The 24,663-nt window shown below is 38.4% G+C and overlaps 1 protein-coding gene across 1 annotated transcript in view; it reads right to left on the bottom strand.

Annotated features, from left to right (window-relative positions):
• Positions 1-24,663, bottom strand: part of GALNTL6 (polypeptide N-acetylgalactosaminyltransferase like 6) — a 1,456,655-nt gene that overhangs the window by 852,639 nt on the left and 579,353 nt on the right. The window contains exon 3 of the mRNA XM_068974511.1: positions 6,774-6,912. Within this exon, the coding sequence (XP_068830612.1) occupies positions 6,774-6,912 (139 nt within the window). The remainder of the gene's footprint in view (positions 1-6,773; positions 6,913-24,663) is intronic.

Below are 24,663 nucleotides of genomic sequence, written 5' to 3'. Positions count from 1 at the left end.
AGGAATAGAACAAAGCACAGAGAGTGATCTATAGTGTAGAACAGTGGATCGAGAACCACAATGATGTGTTTTGGAATGAAGATCTAGTTCAACAAAATTGCAAGACAGTATTCCCTGAAATTTTGCATTGCAAAATCCTAAGACACACAAAAAATAAACTCTGAGTAGTTGGATAAACTCAGCCAGTAGTTGGAATTGGTTGACTGCAAATGCAGTTTCTTAGACCTGTTATATTTGAGTAGAAAAGTCATATAGATTCTGCATTCTCTTCCATAGATTCTGTCCATACAAACAAGCTATGGTCCATTACCTATAGTTTTGTTGAATTGAAAACACTGGAATCTGTGTCTAGCTGCTTTTACATTTATAGGATAGAGTTGCGTCGCATGCTCTTGTAGTTATCTGTCCCTGTATTTTGAGAAGCATAGCCAAGGTCAAAAGCATAGGACTTTTAACAGTGGGATCCCTGTAAGACTTCGTTTGGTTTCCGGATTCCAGCAGGTGGTACCTTGACAAAACCAGGGGCGGCATCTCACCTCCCTTCCTGCCTAGGTGAGAGTCAGGCACAGGACTGAGCGAGGAGATGAGCACTCCTGGTATTTCACTATTAATGTTTGCCTGGCATGCTTCTGCAATCTTTTGTTTATATTGTTTATTTTCCCTTTTTGTTATTATTTTACTAGATTACTGTCCTATTAGACATTCAAGCCTCAGGAAATAAGAATACCATCACACAGCATGTTTTGGCTACATTCTTTATCCCTAACATTTAAAAACTACCCTCCAATACTGTAAACTTAGTAGTTCTGATAAAATTTTCAAAACGTCTTGCTTTCCATTTTTCCATTTTTTTCCCCATTATTGCCTAGGAATGTCTCTCTTCAAAAGGTAGTAGTTACCCTAAAAATAAACTCTATGCAAAGAATGAGAATATCAACTTTCTTTTGACTTCAATGATTTTCTACACTGTTTCCATCTGCAAATCTTTCCACTTGCATAAACATAAAAAGATTGGAAGTGTGGGGGCGGGGGCAGAGGTGGATGGAAATTATGCTCTGAGGATATTATGCCAACAATGCAATTTAATGCATCTTTGATGGTGCACAATTAGGTATTAAAATTTCTCATAACTAGAAACATTCTTGGTCAGTAGAAATTACCATAGATAATTTCGGGTGACAAGGGAATAATTTTGCTAGATAAAAGGGCTAAACAATACATAAAGCATTCAGTTTGGGGAAACATTAATTTTTTCTTCACATGAATCCTTTGGTTAACCATATTAGAAAATGCAAATTCACATAAAACTGAAGGAGAAAACTGCTAAGTTTTTATATTTTAAAATAAAATTTATAAAGACACAATATAGCAAAGCAACTAACAAACAGTTGGCTAAATCAGAATTTACTGATTTTTTGTTCCTAAAGGGCTAACTGCTTTTGCACAAAGCTTTATTTAATGTATGCTACTGGTTTAATTTAGAGTCCTAGTCCTAAGCATGCCCTTAATCTTCTCTGATTTTCTTTCTTTCACACCAGTGTTTCTAAAGGAGGATGAAATGCTCAGGTCAATATATTAGTTGGATAGATTCATCAAGTATGCAGGACAATACCACTGCTCCAAATTCTGATCACATTCATGTTCTTGGCATACTTTGGGCATTGCATATGCTAAAACAGAAAATTGCAAAAGACCAGAAAAAAGTGTGGGGGGCTGCGATGGCACGCGTGGCTGAGAGGAGCTACCCCACATCCGAGGACAGGGGCAGAAGCTGGGAGGACCCCAGGCCCCAGGGGCAGCGGCCAAGAGGAGCTACCCCATGTCCAAGGTCAGGGGCAGTGGCTGAGAGTGCCAGGCTGCGATGGTGCAGGAACAGCCAAGAGGAGCAACCCCCAGCCCGAGGCCAGGGCCAGCGGCCAGGAGGAGCAACCCCACGTCCAAGAAGTGGTGGCTGCATGGTCGCAGGAGGGCCTAGAGGAACTATTCCACGTTCAAGGTCAGGAGGGGCGGTGGTGAGGAGACACCCCTCAGCCAAGGTAAGGAGCAGCGGCTGTGCTTTGCTGGAGCAGCTGTGAAGAGATACCCTATGCCCAAGGTAAGAGAAACCCAAGTAAGATGGTAGGTGTTGTAAGAGGGTATCAGAGGGCAGAAACACTGAAACCATAACCACAGAAAACTAGTCAATCTAATCACACTAGGACCACAGCCTTGTCTAACTCAATGAAACTAAGCCACGCCCGCGGGGCCACCCAATACGGGCGGGGCAACCCAACACGGGTGGTTCATGGTGGAGAGGTCTGACAGAATGTGGTCCACTGGAGAAGGGAAATGGCAAACCACTTCAGTATTCTTGCCTCGAGAACCACATGAACAGTATGAAAAGGCAAAATGATAGGACACTGAAAGAGGAACTCCCCAGGTCAGTAGGTGCCCAATATGCTACTGGAGATTAGTGGAGAAATAACTCGAGAAAGAACAAAAGGATGGAGCCAAAGCAAAATCAATACCCAGTTGTGGATGTGACTGGTGATAGAAGCAAGGTCCGATGCTGTAAAGAGCAATATTGCATAGGAACCTGGAATGTCAGGTCCATGAATCAAGGCAAATTGGAAGTGGTCAAACAGGAGATGGCAAGAGTGAACACTGACATTCTAGGAATCAGTGAGCTCAGATGAACTGGAATGGGTGAATTTAATTCAGGTGACCATCATATCTACTACTGCGGGCAGGAATCCCATAGAAGAAATGCAGTAGCCATCATGGTCAACAAGAGTCCGAAATGCAGTACTTGGATGCAATCTCAAAAACAACAAAATGATCTCTGTCTGTCTCCAAGGCAAACCATTCAATGTCACAGTTATCCAAGTCTATGTCCCAACCAGTAACGCTGAAGAAGCTGAAGTTGAACGGTTCTATGAAGATCTACAAGAGTGCACAGCACGGTTTTAGAACTAACACCCAAAAAAGATGTCCTTTTCATTATAGGGGACTGGAATGCAAAAGTAGGAAGTCAAGAAACACCTGGAGGAACAGGCAAATTTGGCCTTGGAATGCAGAATGAAGCAGGGTAAAGACTAATAGAGTTCTGCCAAGAAAATGCACTGTCCATAGCAAACACCCTCTTCCAACAACACAAGAGAAGACTACACATGGACATCACCAGATGGTCAACACCAAAATCAGATTGATTACATTCTTTGCAGCCAAAGATGGAGAAGCTCTATATAGTCAACAAAAACAAGACCAGGAGCTGACTGTGGTTCAGATCATGAACTCCTTATTACCAAATTCAGACTGCAATTGAAAAAAGCAGGGAAAACTGCTAGACCATTCATGTATGACCTAAATCAAATCCCTTATGATTATACGGTGGAAGTGAGATATAGATTTAAGGGCATAGATCTGATAGATAGAGTGCCTGGTGAACTATGGAATGAGGTTCATGACATTGTACAGGAGACAGGGATCAAGACCATCCCCATGGAAAAGAAATGCAAAAAAGCAAAACGGCTGTCTGGGGAGGCCTTACAAATAGCTGTGAAAAGAAGAGAGGCGAAAAGCAAAGGGGAAAAGGAAAGATATAAGCATCTGAATGCAGAGTTCCAAAGAATAGCAAGAAGAGATAAGAAAGCCTTCTTCAGTGATCAATGCAAAAAAATAAAGGAAAACAACAGAATGGGAAAGACTAGAGATCTCTCCAAGAAAATTAGAGATACCAAGGGAACATTTCATGCAAAGATGGGCTCGATAAAGGACAGAAATGGTATGGACCTAACAGAAGCAGAAGATATTAAGAAGAAGGGGCAAGAATACACAAAAGAAGTGTACAAAAAAGATCTTCACAACCCAGATAATCACGATGGTATGATAGAGCTAGACATCCTGGAATGTGAAGTTAAGTGGGCCTTAGAAAGCATCACTACGAACAAAGCTAGTGGAGGGGATGGAATTCCAGTTGAGCTGTTTCAAATCCTGAAAGATGATGCTGTGAAAGTGCTGCACTCAATATGCCAGCAAGTTTGGAAAAGTCAGCAGTGGCCACAGGACTGGAAAAGGTCAGTTTTCATTCCAATCCCAAAGAAAGGCAATGCCAAAGAATCCTCCAACTATCACACAATTGCACTCATCTCACACACTACTAAAGAAAGGCTCAAAAATCTCCAAGCCAGGCTTCAGCAATACATGAACCGTGAATTTCCAGATCTTCAAGCTGGTTTTAGAAAAGGCAGAGGATCCAGAGATCAAATTGCCAACATCTGCAGGATCATGGAAAAAGCAAGAGATTTCCAGAAAAACATCTATTTCTGCTTTCTTGACTATGCCAAAGCTTTTGACTGTGTGGATCACAATAAACTGTCGAAAATCTTCAAAGGATGGGAATACCAGACCACCTGACCTGCCTCTTGAGAAATCTGTATGCAGTTCAGGAAGCAACAGTTAGAACTGGACACGGAACAACAGACTGGTTCCAAATAGGAAAAGGAATATGTCAAGGCTGTATATTGTCACCCTGCTTATTTAGCTTATATGCAGAGTACATCATGAGAAATGCTGGGCTGAAAGAAGCACAAGCTGGAATTAAGATTGCTGGAAGAAATATCAATAACCTCAGATATGCAGATGACACCACCCTTATGGCAGAAAGTGAAGAGGAACTAAAAAGCCTCTTGATGAAAGTGAAAGAGGAGAGTGAAAAAGTTGGCTTAAAGCTCAACATTCAGAAAACGAAGATCATGGCATCTGATCCCATCACTTCATGGGAAATAGATGGAGAAACAGTGGAATCAGTGGCAGACTTTATTTTTTTGGGCTCCAAAATCACTTCAGATGGTGACTGCAGCCATGAAATTAAAAGACACTTACTCTGTGGAAGAAAAGTTATGAGCAACCTAGATAGCATATTCAAAAGCAGAGACATTACTTTGCCATCAAAGGTCTGTCTAGTCAAGGCTATGGTTTTTCCTGTGGTCATGTATGGATGTGTGAGTTGGACTGTGAAGAAGGCTGAGCACCGAAGAATTGATGCTTTTGAACTGTGGTGTTGGAGAAGACTCTTGAGAGTCCGTTGGACAGCAAGGAGATCCAACCAGTCCATTCTGAAGGAGATCAGCCCTGGGTGTTCGTTGGAAGAAGTGATGCTAAAGCTGAAACTCCAATCCTTTGGCAACCTCATGCAAAGAGTTGATTCATTGGAAAAGACTCTGATGCTGGGAGGGACTGGGGGCAGGAAGAGAAGGGGACGACAGAGGATGAGATGGCTGGATGGCATCACCGACTAGATGGATGTTAGTCTGAGTGAACTCCGGGAATTGATGATGGACAGGGAGGCCTGGCGTGCTGCGATTCATGGGGTTGCAAAGAGTCGGATACGACTGAGCGACTGAACTGAATTGCACTGAGAAAAAAGGTACACTAAGCAAGGTCAGGATTAGCCAAGGGTGGACAGAGAGAAGGCTTTCCTCCAACTGTAGGTAATAGTCTTCTTGTTTCCATTAAGATTCTAATATTTAGCTTCAGTTCAGTAAAAGCTGAATGCACTGTCAACTGACAAGCCACAAGCAATTCCTAAGTGATGGGAGTAACCAACCATTCCCTTGAGATGATGGATGTGTTCACTTCAGGCATTTTCTATAGAAAATGTAACAATAATGGCCTGATAACGGCTGACATGAGAATGCAGTCAGTCCAAGGCATGCGCAGGCCGACAGTTCTAACAGCACTAATCCCTAAGAAAAATGAGCACTTCATAATCTATGTGATCAAAGGCAAAGGTACAGATGTCATCTGAAAACATTTCAATTTAAATGTAGATCATACCACCGACTCAATAATGAAAATGGGTATTAAGCTTCTGAGCATCAAGAGTTAATCTTTTGGAATTTTAGAGGCTGTTTCAGGTTAAATAAAAAATACCTAAGATTATGTTGGTTGTCTGTTTTATATATGGTAATGTATATAGCACTAACTCCTAATTTATCCCTCTACACTCTTTCCCCATTGGTAACTATAAGTTTCATTAAGAAAAAGAATCTGAAAAATAGTATACAGATAGATAGATGTATACATATAGATATATAGCAAAGTAACTCATCATATACATATATGCTATCCATTTGAAGCTATATGTATATATATATAGACCATTTGTTGTTTAGTTGCTGAGTCATGTCTGACTGTTTTCAGACCCCACAGACTCTAGCACATTAGACTTCCCTGTCATTCACTGTCTCCTGGAGTTTGCTCAAACTCAATTCCATGATGTCACAGCAAAGTAATTCAGTCATATATATATATACACATACATCTGAAGCTAACTCAACATTGTAAATTATCTGCTGCTGCTGCTGTTAAGTCACTTCAGTTGTGTCCGACTCTGTGCAACACCATAGATGGCAGCCCACCAGGCTCCTCCATCCCTGGGATTCTCCAGGCAAGAACACTGGAGTGGGTTGCCATTTCCTTCTCCAATGTGTGAAAGTGAAAAGTGAAAGTGAAGTCGCTCAGTTGTGTCCGACTCTTAGCGACTCCATGGACTGCAGCCTACCAGGCTCCTCCATCCATCGGATTTTCCAGGCAAGAGTACTGGAGTGGGGTGCTACCTCAATAAAACCCCCTAAACCCCAAAGCATATATACAATAATGGAATATAAATGGCTTCTATAAAATTAATAGGCAAAGTTTTTAATTGTATAACTCACCATTATATACATGAAACATAATGAATCAAAAGAGACAAGGGACACCAGCCTGCACATGGGCGAGTGGAGACTTACTTGGCATGCCGGATATCTGGCAGGGACCTTTCTAGAGCAATGTTGTTGCTGACGAAAATATTGAAACCATTTTCCCTGTAAGCTGAGTCATCGTGGTCTTCCTCAGTGAGGGGGTAAGGTTTTCCATGTTCACCTTTCCCTATCAGGAGAAAAGAAAAAGGGATTAGTGTCTACCTAAAAACCATTTCCACTTCTAGAGCAGATAATAGGATGTGAATGTGTTTCTTTAGTCTCTCTTGTTATTAGGCTCCAGAGAACACTCCAGCAGCAAGATTTTATCAAATCATCATTTTATTTCATTTAGAGAAGTGAAACATAGTCATAATAAAAACTAAGCAACACAGAAGTAAAAAGTACAATCTCACCTCTCAGCAAAAACCACAGCTAAGAGCTTAAACATTTCTATGCAGATATACATATTGATAATATACATACTGCCTTATAATTTGATTTTATCAAACATAATTGAATTAAAAAAGGCATTACTTCATTTACTTCTGATGGTTGATATTATTCCATGGCCTTTCAATTTGTGGTATTCGATCAAAGTATATTTCTAGGTTATTTTCAATTTTCTATTTTGTAAGTAATCTTAATAAACATATTGGCTTGCTTAAGATTCCTAGATATGTATACTTGGAAGAGGGGGGATAATTCCTGCAAATAAAGTTGCCAGAATATCTTTAGAGTTAGTAGATTGTTTTCTAACATCACCAGAAGCATTATAGAATATTTTGAAATTTGCCGGTAAAAATACAGATTATTCAAACTTTAATTTCCCTTCTGTCAAATAATAACAAAATTAATTTACATATATTTATCATCTGTATTTCTTACATTTGAAACAGGTTTTCATAGATTTTACAAGACAATCTGCATTTAAGAGAAATTTACATATTATGTTTGCTAAAGCTTTATTAAGAATCTGTGTTGTAAATATTTTCTAGGTTTATTTCATTTAAATCTAAGGCTTCTGTTTTCTGGTTTGGCCTGGAAGGAGCTTGGAAAGTTCCTTTCTGTCTTAACAGCAGATAAAAAGCTGAACAGACTCAACAACCCTTCTTGGATGCAGAAGAGAGGAGTAGACACAGGACAGGAGAGACAGCTGGGGGAAACAGGAGCCCAGGCTTACCAGAGCAAGAATTCTTGAGCAGAAATGCCAGGAACCAGCTGTCCAGGGTAGGAAGTCTGAACTGTAATTGACAAATTGCTGGAGACTCAGAGCAGGCAAGCCTGAGAGGTAAAAGGTCTCCAAGGATTCAGTCAAAGAGAGGCTCCAATTTTATTGTGCTATTTATCTCCAGGAGCTCAACAAAGCTCACAGAGTAGATATCAGAGAAAAATTCTCTTGTGTTCTTGTCAGGAGGAAGACAGAAGAAACCATTTTGAAGTATGCCTGGTTCTTCCCATCAACAAGGCCTGCCCTCTGGGGAACCTAGTTAACCAGAGCCCACCTGCTCAGGTGTATCCTGTTGAGCATAACGGACCTAATAATTCCTGACTTGAGCCCATGGTAAATATCCTGCCCAACGAAAGTGGGGAGGAAAATCCTGAATGCCCTCCCACACACCTCTACATCACATCATGAAAGGCATGTTTCTAGCAGTTTCTTTTACCAAGTATATCACATCCAACTTTCAAGGAAAATAAAAAAAAAATCACAGGGCATGCCAAAAAGGCAAATAAATAAATAAATAAATAAATAAAATCACAATTTAAAGAAAGTAAGCATCAGAATTGAGCTTCTTGAGGCAAGAATACTGAAATGGTTTGACATTCCCTATCCCAGTGGACCATGTTTCCTCAGAGATCAAAATAGTCAATCCTAAAGGAAAGAACCCTGAATATTCCAGGGAAGGACTGATGCTGAAGCTGAAGCTCCAATACTTTGGCCACCTGATGGGAAGAGATGACTCATTAGAAAAGACACTGATGCTAGGAAAGATTGTAGGCAGGAAGAGAAGGAGGCAGCAGAGGATGAGATGGTTGGATGGCATCACCGACTCAACGGATATGAATTTGAGCAAACTCTGGGAGACAGTGGAGGACATGGGAGCCTGGAGTGCTGTGCAATCCATAGCGTTGCCAAGAGTTGGACATGACTCAAGATTGAACAACAACAAGCATCAGAATGAGACATGGCAAGAATTGTGGAATGACCAGGCCAGGAGGTGAAAACAGCTATGATTAATATGCTAAGGATCTAATGGATAAAGTAGACAGCATGCAAGAACAGATGGGCCGTATAAACATGTGCACATACAATGCGAACAGGAGAAGAGAGAAAATTGATACCTGATAATATCTGAAAAAACAATGACAGAGAATTTCCCTGAATGAATATCAGACTCCAAACCATAAATCCTCGAAGATCAGGGTACACCTTGCAGGCCAATTACCAAAACACTACACTGAAGCATATCATTTTCAAAATAAAGAAAATCAAAGATAAAGAAAAAATCTTGAAAGAAAACAAGAGGAACAGCTCCTTAACCTATACAGGAACAAAAATAAAATTTTATCCAACTTCTCTCCAGAAGCCACTGAAGCAAGAAGAGAGTGGAGTGAAATATTATATTGACAATTAAAGAATGGATCAAAAAAAAAAAAAAAAACTATCCATCTAGAACTCTATCCTCTGTGAAACCAACCTTCAAATGAAGGAGAAATAAAGGCCATCTCAGACAAACAAACATTGGAGGAATTTGTTGCTATTAGACCTGCCTTGTGAGAAACATTAAAAAGATCCATAAGGAGAAAGACAATGATATAGGTTATAAACGTGGATCTACATAAAGCAAGAGCATTGAAGAAAGAATAAACGAAGGTAAAATAAAAAAGCCTTTTCATTTCTCTTATTCTTAATACAAGTTGGTTCAAAGTAGAATATTAGCAATGTAATAGATTATATATGTTTACATATTATTTCTGTGTTCATTATATAGACACACATGTGCTTATGAAGAGTGGAACAGAGGACAGCAATGATACAAGACATAGGAGAAAGGAATTAAAAATTAGGATCATTTTATGATTTTAAGGTATAACACTCCACTTAAAATTCTGTAATTTTATTTATAAGTGGAGTTGCATTAGCTGTAAATGTGCTGCAAACTCTAGGGCAACCACTAAAAAAGTTACAAAGAAGCAGAGCTATCTGAGTCCCTGTTATCTCAATTTAAAATTGATAGAGAAACAAGAAACTGTCAAGCAAGTTAACAACATTTCACTTTCTGTATATGAAATCAATATTTAAATAACACTTTTCTCCATTGCTGTTTTTAAACAATGTTCAGCTCAGTTCAGTTCAGTCACTCAGTTGTGTCTGACTCTTCACAACCCCATGGACTGCAGCACGCCAGGCCTCGCTGTCCATCACCAACTCCTGGAGTTTACTCATACTCATGTCCACGGTCGGTGATGCCATCCAACCATCTCATCCTCTATCGTCCCCTTCTCCTCCTGCCTTCAATCTTTCCCAGCATCAAGGTCTTTTCAAATGAGTCAGTTCTTTGCATCAGGCGGCCAAAGTATTAGAGTCTCAGCTTCAGCATCAGTCCTCCCAATGAATATTCAGAACTGATTTCCTTTAGGATGGACTGGTTGGATCTCCTTGCTATCCAAGGGACTCTCAAGAGTCTTCTCCAACACCATAGTTCAGAAGTAAGTGGCTGGAATATACCAGTATCAGTATGTTCTTGTGATCACTTCAGCCCAAGAAATCTGTGTAGTGTTTTAAAAATTATTGTGATGATGTAAAAACTATTGTGATTCATTTAGCAAAAAGAGTTGGACAGAAGGCTTTTCCTATGTATCAAAACTTTTTATAACTTTGTCATCTGTGTACCTAGAAAAAAAGTAAATAAATTTCTTTAGTTGAAAAAAAAAGAGAAGCATAACTGATATACTAAGAAGTGGAGAAAAATGGTATCATATAAAATGCTCAGTTCAAAGCACAAAAGACAAAGTATATGACAAACAAGGAACAAGGATGACAAACAGAAAACAGCAATGAATATGGTAGAGATTAATGAAAACTATACCAGTAATCACTTTGAATATCAATGGCTTAATGCATCAATTACAAGGGATTATCAGAGTGGATCAAGATAAATCTAAGATTTTTTCCCATCCAGATGATTTTACTTTTCTACATAGTTTTTTATTTACAAATTACATTTATAGATAAATCAGGTCCAACTATACTATTTGGAGAAGGAAATGGCAACCCACTCCAGTGTTCTTGCCTGGAGAATCCCAGGGACAGGAGAGCCTGGTGGGCTGCTGTCTATGGGGTCACACAGAGTCGGACATGTCTGAAGTGACTTAGCAGCAGCAGCAGCAGGCTTGGAGAAGGCAACGGCACCTCACTCCAGTACTCTTGCCTGGAAAATCCCACGGACAGAGGAGCCAGGTGGGCTGCAGTCCATGGGGTCGCTAAGAGTCGGACACAACTGAGCAACTTCCCTTTCACTTTTCCCTTTCATGCATTGGAGAAGGAAATGTCAACCCACTCCTGTGTTCTTGCCTGGAGAATCCCAGGGATGGGAGAGCCTGGTGGGCTGCCGTCTGTGGGATCGCACAGAGTTGGACACTACTGAAGTGACTTAGCAGCAGCAGCAGCAACTGTACTATTATTTTAAAAATTCATTTAGGAATTGTTTTACTAATATTTTGTTTCGTTTTATTCATTAAAATTTTTGAACCATCTGGAACTTGTTCTGGTGTGAGATGTGAGGAAAACCTCACTTTATCATTAAACAAATGGCTAAGTGTTATAGGATTGACATTTAATGAATAATTTGTCATTTTCTTTCTTGCTTTAAAATGCCACATATAAAAGTAAAAATAGAATTGCCATGCTGCTGCTGCTGCTAAGTCACTTCATACGACTCTGTGTGACCTCATAGATGGCAGCCCACCAGGCTCCCATGTCCCTGGGATTCTCCAGGCAAGAACACTGGAGTGGGTTGCCATTTCCTTCTCCAATGCATGAAGTGAAAAGTGAAAGTGAAGTCGCTTAGTCGTGCCCGACTCTTAGCGACCCCATGGACTGAAGCTTAACAGGCTGCTCCGTCCATGGGATTTTCCAGGCAAGAGTACTGGAGTGGGGTGCCATGGCCTTCTCCAGAATTGCCATATGACCTAGCAATCCCAATTCTGGCCATAGATCTGAAAAGAGAAAAACTAATTTGAAAAGATAGGCTTCCCAATGTTCATAGCAACCCTATTTAAAATAGTCAAGATATGGAAAGAACCTAAATACCCACTGACAGATGAACGGATAAAGATGTAGTACACACATACAATGGGATAATGCTCACCCAGAGAAAAGAGCAAGATAGTGCCATTTACAGAGACACCAGTGGGCCTAGAGACTGTCATACAGAGTGAAAAGTCAGAAAGACCAAAAAAAAATATTGTCTATTAACACATATATGTGGAATCCAGAAAATGATGGTACAAGTGATGTTATTTGCAAAGCAGAAATAAAGATGCTGATGTAGAGAATAAATATAGCGACAGTGAGAGGGAAAGGGTGGGTGGGGTGAGGTGGGAGATTGGGATTGACATATATACGCTATTGATACTGTGTATAAAATAGATCTAATGAGAACCTACTGTGTATATAGCACAGGAAACTCAGTGCTCTGTGGTGACCTGAATGGGAAGCACACAAGGAAGGGGAGATACATGTTTACAAACAGCTGATTCATTCTGCTGCACAGTGCAAACTAAGACAGTATTATAAAGCAACTAAACTCCAACAAAAATTCATTTAAAAGTCTATATAATCAAGCCTTTGATCAGATTTAATTTTTTTGGAGAGGTTTTTCATAATCAACACATCTTAAACCATCATACACAGCGCTCCACACCCTCTCTAGATCCCAAATCTGCATATATATATATATATATATATATATATATATATATATATATATATACTACATATAGCTTGCTACTCTACATTTATGTTTTTGCCTGTTTATCAGCAATCTTTCAATTGAGATACAAGCTTCATGCAAGTAGGGCCTTTCTTCTGCGTCCCCAAATGTCCCCAGGACCTGGAAGAGTTTCTGCCACATAGCAGATAACCTAATAAACATTTTTGAGCCTTATACAGATAAAGTGATAAGATTTGGGTTCATTGAAAGTGAAAGTGAAAGTGTTTGTCGCTCAGTCATATCTGATTCTTTTTGACCCCATGGACTGTACAGCCCACCAGGCTCCCCTGTGCATGGGATTTCCCAGGCAAGAATGCTAGAGTGGATTGCTATTTCCTCCTCCAGGAGATCTTCCAGACCCAGGGATCGAGCCCATGTCTCCTGCATTGCAGGCAGATTCTTTACCATCTGAGCCACCAGGGAAGAACTAAAGACACTCATGTATTTATTTAAAATCACATATTAAGCAACTACTCTGAGACAGGAGCTGGGGATTAAATGATGAACATCAGAGTTATTACCTATGATATCATGTTTAACAGAAAAAATTTTTAAACAGCAGATCATTGTGGTTAAAAAAGCAGTATGATTGCCCATGAGATCCTGGAGGGATGGACGATGTCTTGCTGTCTATGAGTCTATAAGTCTTAGTACAGTACTGATCACGTGGCTTGCCCCACAGCATTTCTGTGAGACGAATACATGGGGAGATGAATGAATGTACTTAATTAATTAATGCATGAGGAATGTCTCTCAATGATATGGGACCTCTCAGCAGAGGTAAGGAAGGCTAAAGGTAAACAGGCAGAAGTGTCACAGGCGTGGTTCAGAGACCTGAGAGTATAAAGTGTGACTAGGAATTCGAGCTAAGGTTTGTTATGGCTGGAGTTGGAGGCATGGGTGGAAAGGTGGTGAATTGTTGGTTTTGAATTTTTCTGAAAGTGGTAAAAGTTCTAATTAAAGTAGAGTGTAATAAATCAATAATCCATACTGGAATCTCTAGGGTGACAGTTGAAAACCTCGTAGGAATGCACAGCACAAAACCTAACCAAGGAAAACATGAAATAATAAAATGGACTATTTAGGTGACAAAAGATTACAGAACTTGCTCCTCTTACAATTCACAGTTTGTATTGTTTGACCAATATCTCCCCATTTCCCTCAACCCTAGCCAGTCATTATCACCACTTCACTCTTCCTCTATGGACTAAGGATTTTTACATTAATATATAAAGTGATATCACTGAACATTCGTCTTCTCTGCCAACTTATTTTGATTAGCATTTACAACAAGTTATTCCTCACCTATCAGAAAGAAGGAAATCCTTCTATTTGAGACAATGTGAATAGACCTTGAGGGAATTACATTAAAATGAAAAGGAAAACTCCAGACCTACATGGATTCCCTGATGAATTTACTTTTCCGAACGTCACAGTGAGAAATAGTGCCATCTTTACAGGAATCTTTTTAGAAAAGAGAGACTCTAAAAATATCTTTTTAGAGTATCAGTATAAGCCTGATATCAAAACCAGGTAAGAATATTACAGGAAAGGAAAATATCAGATCTATGTCTCTCAGGAATATAGATTAAAAAAAAAGTAACAAAAGATTAAGAAAATGAATCTACCAATATTTTAAAAGACAGCTTATAATGACCAATTGGGATTTATTCCAGCAATACAATGTTGACTTAACATTCAAATTCATCAATATAACTCACATTGAGGAATAGGTCATATTATTTCAATATTTATCAAAAAAATCATTTGATAAAACTCAACAATAATGGAAACTTCCAGTAACCTAGGAGCAGAAGGGGACTTTAAATATATAACAAAGGGTAACCATATGAACAATGTGGGAAATATCATACATTATTGGTGAAGCAGAACACTTTCCACACCGAGGCTGAAAACAAGAAAATGTCAAGTGTTTTTAACTCTACTCAATCTGCAACCTTGATCCTGTCTACCTGGGGCAATCAAGAGAAATGTCTTTAAGAAGAAATAAGAGCTGTAAATATTGTAAAGGAAGAATAAAGACTAATTCATTTTAAATGACATGAATGTGTACCAAAAAAAAGAGACAAAACTGGAAAACTATGAAAACTGAGGTAACTTTGTCAATTTTTACTGATAAACGTCAATACAGAACCAATTCTTATTGCACTAACAACAAATTTGAAATACACTTTTTAAAATAACATGAAAATAGCAATTACCTAGGAATAAATCTAACAAAATAAGCCCAAGGTTGTTCCCCATACTGACAATATAAGAAACTTTGCTGAAAGTAGTTCAGTTCAGTTCAGTCTCTCAGTCATGTCCGACTCTGCGACCCCATGAATCGCAGCACACCAGGCCTCCCTGTCCATCACCAACTCCCGGAGTTCACTCAGACTCACGTTCATCGAGTCCATGATGCCATCCAGCCATCTCATCCTCCAACGTCCCCTTCTCCTCCTGCCCCCAATTCCTCCCAGCATCAGAGTCTTTTCCAATGAGTCAACTCTTCGGATGAGGTGGCCAAAGTACTGGAGTTTCAGCTTTAGCATCATTCCTTCCAAAGAAATCCCAGGGCTGATCTCCTTCAGAATGGACTGGTTGGATCCCCTTGCAGTCCAAGGGACTCTCAAGAGTCTTCTCCAACACCACAGTTCAAAAGCATTAATTCTTCAGTGCTCAGCCTTCTTCACAGTCCAACTTTCACATCCATACATGACCACTGGAAAAACCATAGCCTTGAGTAGATGGACCTTAGTCAGCAAAGTAATGTCTCTGCTTTTGAATATGCTATCTAGGTTGGTCATAACTTTTCTTCCAAGGAGTAAGCATCTTTTAATTTCATGGGTGCAATCACCATCTATAGTGATTTTGCAGCCCCCCAAAAATAAAGAAAGAAATTAATAGATAACTAAATAATCAGAGTAACAGAGTATGATCTTGGATTGAAAGAGGTATCTTTAAGTGGTCCTTTCTCAAGGGACCAATCACTAGTCTATGAAGTAATCCAAGTTGAAATCTTGGGAGTGCTTGCTTCCTTATTGGTGGCAATGTTATTGTGTGTGTGATTGGGATGTTTTATGTAGTGAGACGAGCTGAGTTAAACGTGTATTTGGAAATGTAAAATACCTAGAATACGTACCACAGTGTTAAAGGAGTACACAGCTGGGGAAAACTAAAACTATACATATTTGGTTACAGAATAAACTAACACTAACTTGTTTACCTAAAAATAATAATGCAATCATATATTAATAATAACCATTCATTGTTTGTAATTATATCTCCATTGTCTGACTATGGAAACTTCATTTTTAAAAAGAAGAGTTGCCAGAGATATGGGTATTTTTTTATATTAAAAACCTTACTTATATTTTGATCTAGCCTATAAGGAGTTAAGTAGCAAGAAGTATTTACATTCATTCTGAGCACAGATCTTTAAAGTAGAGCTGATATAAATCTATATACATGAATTGATGTTGTTGATAAGGATTTGCTGTGAAAGAAATTAAGAATCACCTATGTCTAAAATGCTTCCCAGGTTTTTTGGTGGTAAAGAATCTGCCTGCCAATTCAGGAGATGTGGGTTAAATCCCTGGGTTATAGTAAGATCCCTGGAGAAGGAAATGGCAACCCACTCCAGTATTCTTGCCTGGAGAATTCCATGGACAGAGTAGCCTGATGGGCTATAGTCCATGGGGTCACAAGAAGTTGGACACAACTTAGCAACTAAACAACAAAACAATGTCTAAAAGAGACACATTTATATAGAAGTCTTAGTGTTCTATCATTTTTCAGCTTTAATATGATCTTGCGGAGAGGCTTTATTTCCTAATTGTGTAGTTATTCTTTGAATTATCATGAAAAGCTAAATTGTTTTCAGACAACACAGGAGAAGTTATGTTAAGAAATATTTTCCTCAACATCCCAACCATTTAAAAGCTTATTTAACTTAATTCATCACTGGCGCACACTGGTTTTACCTACACAGTTACAAATAAAAATTTTCTTAATCCTTAGGTCGAATGATAAGCAGGACTAAGTCTTGTTCAGAAAGTATGTGTAACATATACAATAAGATTTCTGCATCTTATCTCTCCTTCAATCCTCACTCCTCTAAAGGGAAGTGCTTGATTTAATTTCTATGCAGTGAATTCCCCAGGAAGTGACAACCTTTTATTTTTAAATAGAACATTACTGTCAAAAGCATCTGACTTGACCTGTTAGCATTCTTCTTTGTATAATTTTCACAAACTGTCAGAGTTCCATGGCTTGAACATTTTTTATCTCTTCTAAAAAAATAAGGCAACATGATCAAATTGCATGCCCATGTCATTTGAAGTATACAGAGAAGAAGTTGAGATCAAACCCATCAAAGAGTGGAAAAAAAATGCAAAGAAAAAATAAAAAACCACTGGTAAAAAGGTAAATTAAAATCAAAGCAGCAAGAGAAAGGAAGATTAGCAAAGAAAACATAAGTGAAGCTAAGATGTGTGTGTGAGGGTATATTCTTATCAGAAATGTATTTCTTGTAATAAATAAAAGTCTGGGCAACAAAGTCATAGTTAACTTTATCATCTGTTAATAGTAACATTGTATACAGCCTAAGGAAATAACTGAAATTACATTATACTACATAATAAGAAAAATATAGAGGCCATGATTCTAAATAAATTCAAAAAATTATTTTAGTTAAATATTCACAAGAAAAATAAAGAGAATTCCAGAAAACATCTATTTCTGCTTCAATGATTATACTAAAGCTTTTGACTGTGTGGATCACAACAAACTATGGAAAATTCTTAAAAGAGATTGGAATACCAGACCATCTGACTTCACTCCTGCAAAACCTGTATGCAGGTCTAGAAGCAACAGTTAGAACCAGACATGAGACAATGAACTGGTTTCAGATTGGGAAAGGAGTACATCAAGGGTGTATATTTTCACAGCCTTATTTAACTTCTATGCAGTTTAACATCATGTGAAATGCTCGGCTGAATGAAGCACAAGCTGGGATCAAGACTGCCAGGAGTAATAATCAATATCTTCAGATGTGCAGATGACACCACCATCATGGCAGAAAGTGAAGAGAAACTGAAGAGCCTGTTGGTTAAAGTGAAAGAGGAGAGTGAAAAAGCTGACTTAAAGCTGAACATTCAAAAAACGAAGATCATGGCATCTGGTCCCATCACTTCACGGCAAATAGATGGGGAAAAAATGGAAACAGTGATAGACTTTCTTTTCTTGGGCTCCAAAATCACTGCAGATGGTGACTGCAGCCATGAAATTAAGACACTTGCTCCTTGGAAGAAAATCTATGACCAACCTAGACAGCGTATTAAAAAGCAGAGACATTACTTTGCCAACAATGGTCCGTGTAGTCAAAACTATGGCTTTCCCAGTAGTCATGTATGGATATGAGAGATGGATCATAAAGAAGGTTGAGCACTAAAGAACTGATGCTTTTCAACTGTGGTGTTGGAGAAGACTCTTGAGAGTCCCTTGGACTGCAGGGAGATCAAACCAATCAATCCTAAAAGTAATCAATCCTGAATATTCATTGGGAGGACTGATGCTGAAGTTGAAACTCCAATACTTTGGCCACCTGATGCAAAGAGCTTACTCATTAGAAAAGACCCTGATGCTGGGAAAGATTAAATGTTGGAGAAGAAGGGGAAGACAGAGGATGAGATGGTTGGATGGCATCAATGACTCAATGGACATGAGTTCGAGCAATCTCCAGGAGATGGTGAAGGACAAGGAAGCCTGTGTGCTGCAGTCCATGGGGGGGTCACAAATAGTTGGGCACGACTGAGTGACTGAACAACAACAATTAACAAGGAACCTGAAGTGATCTCAGCTTTCAGACTGAGTGAGTGATAAGTATAGATATATGTTGCATTGAAAATAGTTTCTTCATCAAAACAACATATTAATTTTGATTATGAATGGCAACAAATACCTTCTAAAGCATAAGCCATTTATGATACAATTTTACATGAGGCTGAAGAACCAGTGAAATCTTGTTCAGCAGATTATTAAGGAAGCTGGATGCATGAGAAGGGATGAAGGGATGAAAATGATGACATGTGCTATTGTCATCAAAAACAAAAACAGCATGAATATCACATCCTCAGTCTGGCCTGGGTGGTTGGGGGAGTGGTGAAGAGATAACTTTGGTTATTAAATGGACAAAAGAAGGCGATTTCTGTAACTCCACACTAAGGACTATATGTTAACATACATGTCTTAATTTCAAGACGAGTGGATTTACATTTCTATGGAACCAAAATAGACTTCCAAAAAGCTCACTAAAGTATAAATGATTCTTTCTCCCATTACTGTAGTGATGGAATGAAAAATTATCTGTGGTCTGTGCTTCATAAACTTCTCATTGTTCCAACAAATGTGGCGTAAAGAAGGCATAGACACCTGAAATATGCAAACAATAACTCTAGTAATGTTGTTGAGTGAAGAGATTTTAATGGAATGTCAAACTGCTTAGATTTACAGGAATGTCTTAAAGACAAATTTCACATCATTAATATCAGAAATGTCTATATTTTAAGTAACCAGACAGTCTTCCCATCTTTATAATAAAATTTTCTACTGTTCTTCATATATATTTTATTATACTTTCTTCATTTAACTAGGAACTGATTAATTACATCTAGGTAACCATATATATATATTACTATAAAAGGAATAAACTATTCTCATCCTGTGGATACGTTTCCTGGAATGTTCAGTTCTAATTCCATGCCTCACTCAAGCAATTTTTCTTGTCTGATTGAACCATTCTGGAAGTGATAACTCAAGATTGGTTGTCAAGAAATCTTTGACATTTTGAATTGGTCATACAATTTCTTAAAATTATTTTTCTCTTCTGTTCTTTCATTTTCATTTGTGCTACTAGTTAGGGAGATTTTGTCAATTTATCTTTGAAATTCTGTACTGAATTTTTCATATCTGTTTGTATATCTTTTTTATTTTCAACAATTTCATTTTCTTTACTGAATGTTCCTTCAAAAACAGTGATCTTCTATTATGAAGGCAGCATAATCTCTGATTTATCTACAGATATTGTGTCAGCTATGGTTTATTCAAGGAAGTAGAACTTGCAAGATTATCTCATCTATAAATCACTAATTTATCTAAAGGAATGGAGTATTTACAGAGAAATACTTACAAATCGGAGTAATAGTCAAAAACTGGAAAAATTTCCTCTTGAAGATGGTAAACTATGGGATGATAACAAAACTCTCCCTCTCTTTTACTCAAAGATATTAAAATGCTTTAAAATCATACCGGTATTCATCACTAGCAATGACACAAAGAAATTGAGGGAAGGAGGCAAGGGGCAGAGAGAAAACCAAAAAGCTCATCTCAGTGCAAATGTAAACACACCCCTCAGCTTTAAGTCAATCATTTGTCATCAGGATGACACCAATTAAAAACAATGACATGCTATCCCATGCCTATTAGAATCACCAAACTAAAAAGAATGGCCATACCAAGTTTAGGCAAGAATACAGAAGCACTGGAATCATTATATGTTTGCTGCTGGAATACAAAATGGTAAAAACCACTTTGGTAAACAATTTGACAGTTTTCTAAAACTTTAAGTACATATATAATACATGATCTAGGCATTCCACTCTTAGGTGTTTCACAAGAAAAAAGTGAGCATATGTCCATTTAAAGACCTGTGCATGACTGCTCATAATAGTTTTAGTTACAATAGCTTCAAACTGGAAATAACCAATAGTCCATGAAAAGGGATACAGATAAACACACTGCAGTGTCCAGACACTAGAATGTATGTGTGTGTGTGTGTGTGTGTGTGAATGCACTCATTCACTAAATCATGTCTGACTCTTGCGACCCCTTTGACTGTAGCCGGCCAGGCTCCTCTGGCCATGGCATTCTCCAGGGGAGAATACTGGAGTGGGTTGCCATTTCCTCCTCCAGGGGATCTTCCTCACCCAGGGACCAAACCTGTGTCTCCTGCATTGACAGGCACATTCTTTACCGCTGAGCAACCTGGCAAGCCCATAAATACTGTGATACAACTTTGTAATAAAAAGAGTGGAAGTTTTATGTGCATAGCTATATGATGACCCTAAAACCAATGGCATCAAGTGACAGAAATCAGATGAAAGATAGTATATACTATCAATATATTATTTTACTCATATAAATTTCCAGAAAATTCAAACTAACCTATAGTGACAAAAAGCATATGAAAGATGGGATTACGGGTTGGCTAGAAGGAAAGGAGAAGGGATTACCAAGAGTTATATTAAACTTTTGGTAACTTTCTTGACTGTGATTATAGCTTTGCAGGGGTATCTTAGGTCAAAGGTGATGGTATAAAATTCAAATTTGTGCAGGCCAGCAAGAAAGAAAGAAAGAAAGTGAAGTCACTCAGTCATGTCCAACTCTTTGTGACCCCATGGACTGTAGCCTACCAGGCTTCTCTGTCCATGGGATTTTCCAGGTAAGAATACTGGAGTGGGTTGCCATTTCCTTCTCCAGGGGATTGTCCCAACTCAGGCATCAAACCTGTGTCTCTCACATTGCAGGCAGACGCTTTACCATCTGACCCACCAGGGAAGCTGGCCAGCAAATTAAACTATAAATAAGGTGAAAAGCCAACCTTCAGATGGGAGAAAATGATAGCAAATCAAACAACTGACAAAGGATTACTCTCCAAAATATATAAGCAACTCATTCTGTTCAACAGCAGAAAAATTAAAAACGCAATCAAAAAGTGGGCAGAAGACCTAAACAGACGTTCCTCCAAAGACATTCAGATGCCTAATATACACATGAAATTATGTTCAACCTCACTCATTATTAGAGAAGTGCAAACTAAAACTACAACGAAGTATCAACTCTTAGCAGTCAGAATGCCACCATCAAAATGTCTACATACAAAGATGCTGGAGAGAATGTGGAGAAAAGGGAACCCTCTTGCACTGTTGGTGGGAATGTAAATTGATACAGCCACTATGGAGAGCTGTATGGGGATTCCTTAAAAAAGTAGGAATAAAACCATCATTTGACACAACACTCCCACTACTGGGCATTTACCCTGAGGAAACCATAATTGAAAAGGACACATGTACTCCAATGTTCATTGTAGAGCTATTTACAATAGCTAGAATATGGAAGCAACCTAGATGTCCACTAACTGATGAATGGATAAGAAGTTGTGGTATATACACACAATGGAGTATTATTTAGACATAAAGGAACACATTGGACTCAGTTCTAATAAGGTGGATGAGCTTAGAGCCTATTATACAAAGTGAAGTAAGTCAGAAAGAGGAAATCAAATATATATTAACATATATATATATATATATGGTTTCTAGAAAGATGGTATTGATGAACATATATGCAGGGTAGCAGTGGATACACAGATATATATAGAGAACAGACTTGAAGACACAGTGGGAGAAGGACATGGCGGGACAAATAGAGTAGCATGGAAACATATATATTACCATATGTAAAATTAGATAGCCAGTGGAAATTTGCTTAATGATGTAGGGAGCTCAAATCCAGTGTTCCGTGACAACCTAGAGGGGAGGGATGGGGTGTGAAGTGGAAGGTTGGTTCAAGAAGAAGGCAACATATGCATATCTATGGCTCATTCATGCTGATGTGTGGCAGAAACCAACATAATATTGGAAAACAATTATACTCCAATTAAAAATAAAAAATTTCAATAAAATTATATCTAAAGTTCTCCAAAAAATATATACAGTCTTTTGTATTTCTATGGCATCATAAAATGGTTAAAATTAAATGTGGGGACAATGATTATTAAAATGAAAATTAACTTTTATTCTTCTATGTTTGACCTATTTCCAATGTCCTGCTTATAGAAAGCAGCACTGCTAGTTCTTTAACTTGTATTGATGGATGTTTAGCTTCTATATCGTAAGTATAACACTAATATTTTTTCATGGACTTATTAGGTTTAGATTTTATATATCAATTATCTGCTGTATTAATTGGGAATTTAACATTAAGTTAAAGCAAACTGATCCCAAAGCAGAGATGAAACACTGGGTCCCTAGACCTTCAGTGTCAAGAGTCTTCTTTCCCAAATAAGGTAGATAAAAGAAGTAAGGATAATCCATTATAAAAAGTCAAATGGAGAAATGAAATCTAGGACAGGAACCCAATGCTCTTCTGCATGATTTAGATGAGAAGGCAAGAAATTTTTATCTAATAATAATAATAACAAAAATAATGAGTTGTAAGATGACTCTCTCCTAATACAGAGGGAATAAATGAAAGGTCTGTCTGAAGAAGCGGTCAAGTCTCTTGGCAAATATAGGTTCAGCATCAGTGAAAGGAGTGACTCTTATATCTTTCAGGAGAGTTGGTAAACCATATCCACATTCTTATCTGATAACTGAGTTTAACTGTGCAGAGTTGGGGCGCGGGGTCTGACCTTACGGCTCTCAGGTCTATCTCACTTAATAACTCACTGCCAGTGGGTTGTCTCTGTCACTGTTTCTGAGAGTGATTTTTGCCAGGTTTGTGCCAGCCCTTAAAGGTTGTAGCTTCTCAGGTCATTTTAAAGGACAATCAGTTTTGAGGATATCAAAAAATAGGTTTTGGAGATTCCATTCAGTCCCATAATTATCACACTTTTTTAAAACAATTACTGTCGATTAAGAAAAAAAAATACCTTTTTCTTATAATGTCAGTTAGGAAGTTAAATTATGATAATTATCAGATAACACAGAATAAGAAAATAATAATTAAAGCATTATGATATTTTCAAATGTGAGGAGGAAATGATTCTTCAAGGGGAAACTCATTCGAGAAGGTCACTTGTAGTGTAGTGAGGAGACAACTTCAGAATTATGATGAAGAGGAGTTGATCACCATTCCACTGCATGATGGGAGAACAAGGGCATCAGAGGACACAGTGAAACTCAGGGGACGGAAACCTTAACTCGTATTCACAACACATCTCATTCTTTTATCAACCTAATTTTCATTGAACAATTTAAACTGATGGCTGAAAGAAGCATCAAAAACACTGAAACGAAGCACATATGAAAGCCTTATTTTCTATTTCAGAGCATGTTATACATGGCCACGTTTTTTTGGTTCTATCATTAATTTTCTATTCACTAAAAAAAGATTAGAGCTTCTCTGGTGGCTCAGTGGTAAAGAATCCACCTGCTAATGCAGGAGACACAGGTTTAATTCCTGATCGAGAAGATCCCACGTGCCGCAGGGCATCCAAGCCCGGCACCGCAAGTATTGAGGCTGTGCCCTAGAACCCGGGAGACACAACCACCGACGCCTGCATGCTCTAGAGCTTGTGTTTCAAACCAGGGAAGCCCCCACACTGAGAAGCCGGGATACTGCAGCTGGACCCCGCTCTCCCCTCCTAGAGAAAGGCCCATGCAGCAGTAAAGACTCAGCACGGCCAAAACTAAGCAAATAAAATTGTTAAACAACTTTTAATTAATTTTAAGAGTTTAGTTACAACTTGGTGTTAGTTTCTGCACAGCAAAGTGAATCAGTTGTAAGGTATCCTCTCTCTTTCAGATCTCCTTCCTAACGACAGAACACTGAGGAGAGTTCCCTGAGCTATACAGTAGCTTCTCTTTCATTATCAATTTCATATTGATATATAGTAGTGTATGTAGGCCAACCACAGTCACTCAATTAATCCCACGGCCTGTCCCTCAATATTTTACAAAAAATACAATTTAAACATTCATGAAGGGCAATCCCAGGGCCAGTACAAAATAGCTACAGCTTCTGCCTGGCAGAAGTGTTAAACTTCTGCAGTTATTCGTCTCTCAGATGGTGAACAGAAGAGAGAAAAGAAGAAAATGCAAATGGGATTTGAAATTAGCTTTTAATTCCTGCTGGTACAATCTCTGAATTTTTATAAC

The sequence above is a fragment of the Capricornis sumatraensis genome, chromosome 6 (assembly GCF_032405125.1).
Source record: "Capricornis sumatraensis isolate serow.1 chromosome 6, serow.2, whole genome shotgun sequence".
In the NCBI taxonomy this organism is placed as follows: Eukaryota; Metazoa; Chordata; class Mammalia; order Artiodactyla; family Bovidae; genus Capricornis; species Capricornis sumatraensis.
This window is presented reverse-complemented; position numbering and strand designations above follow the sequence as displayed.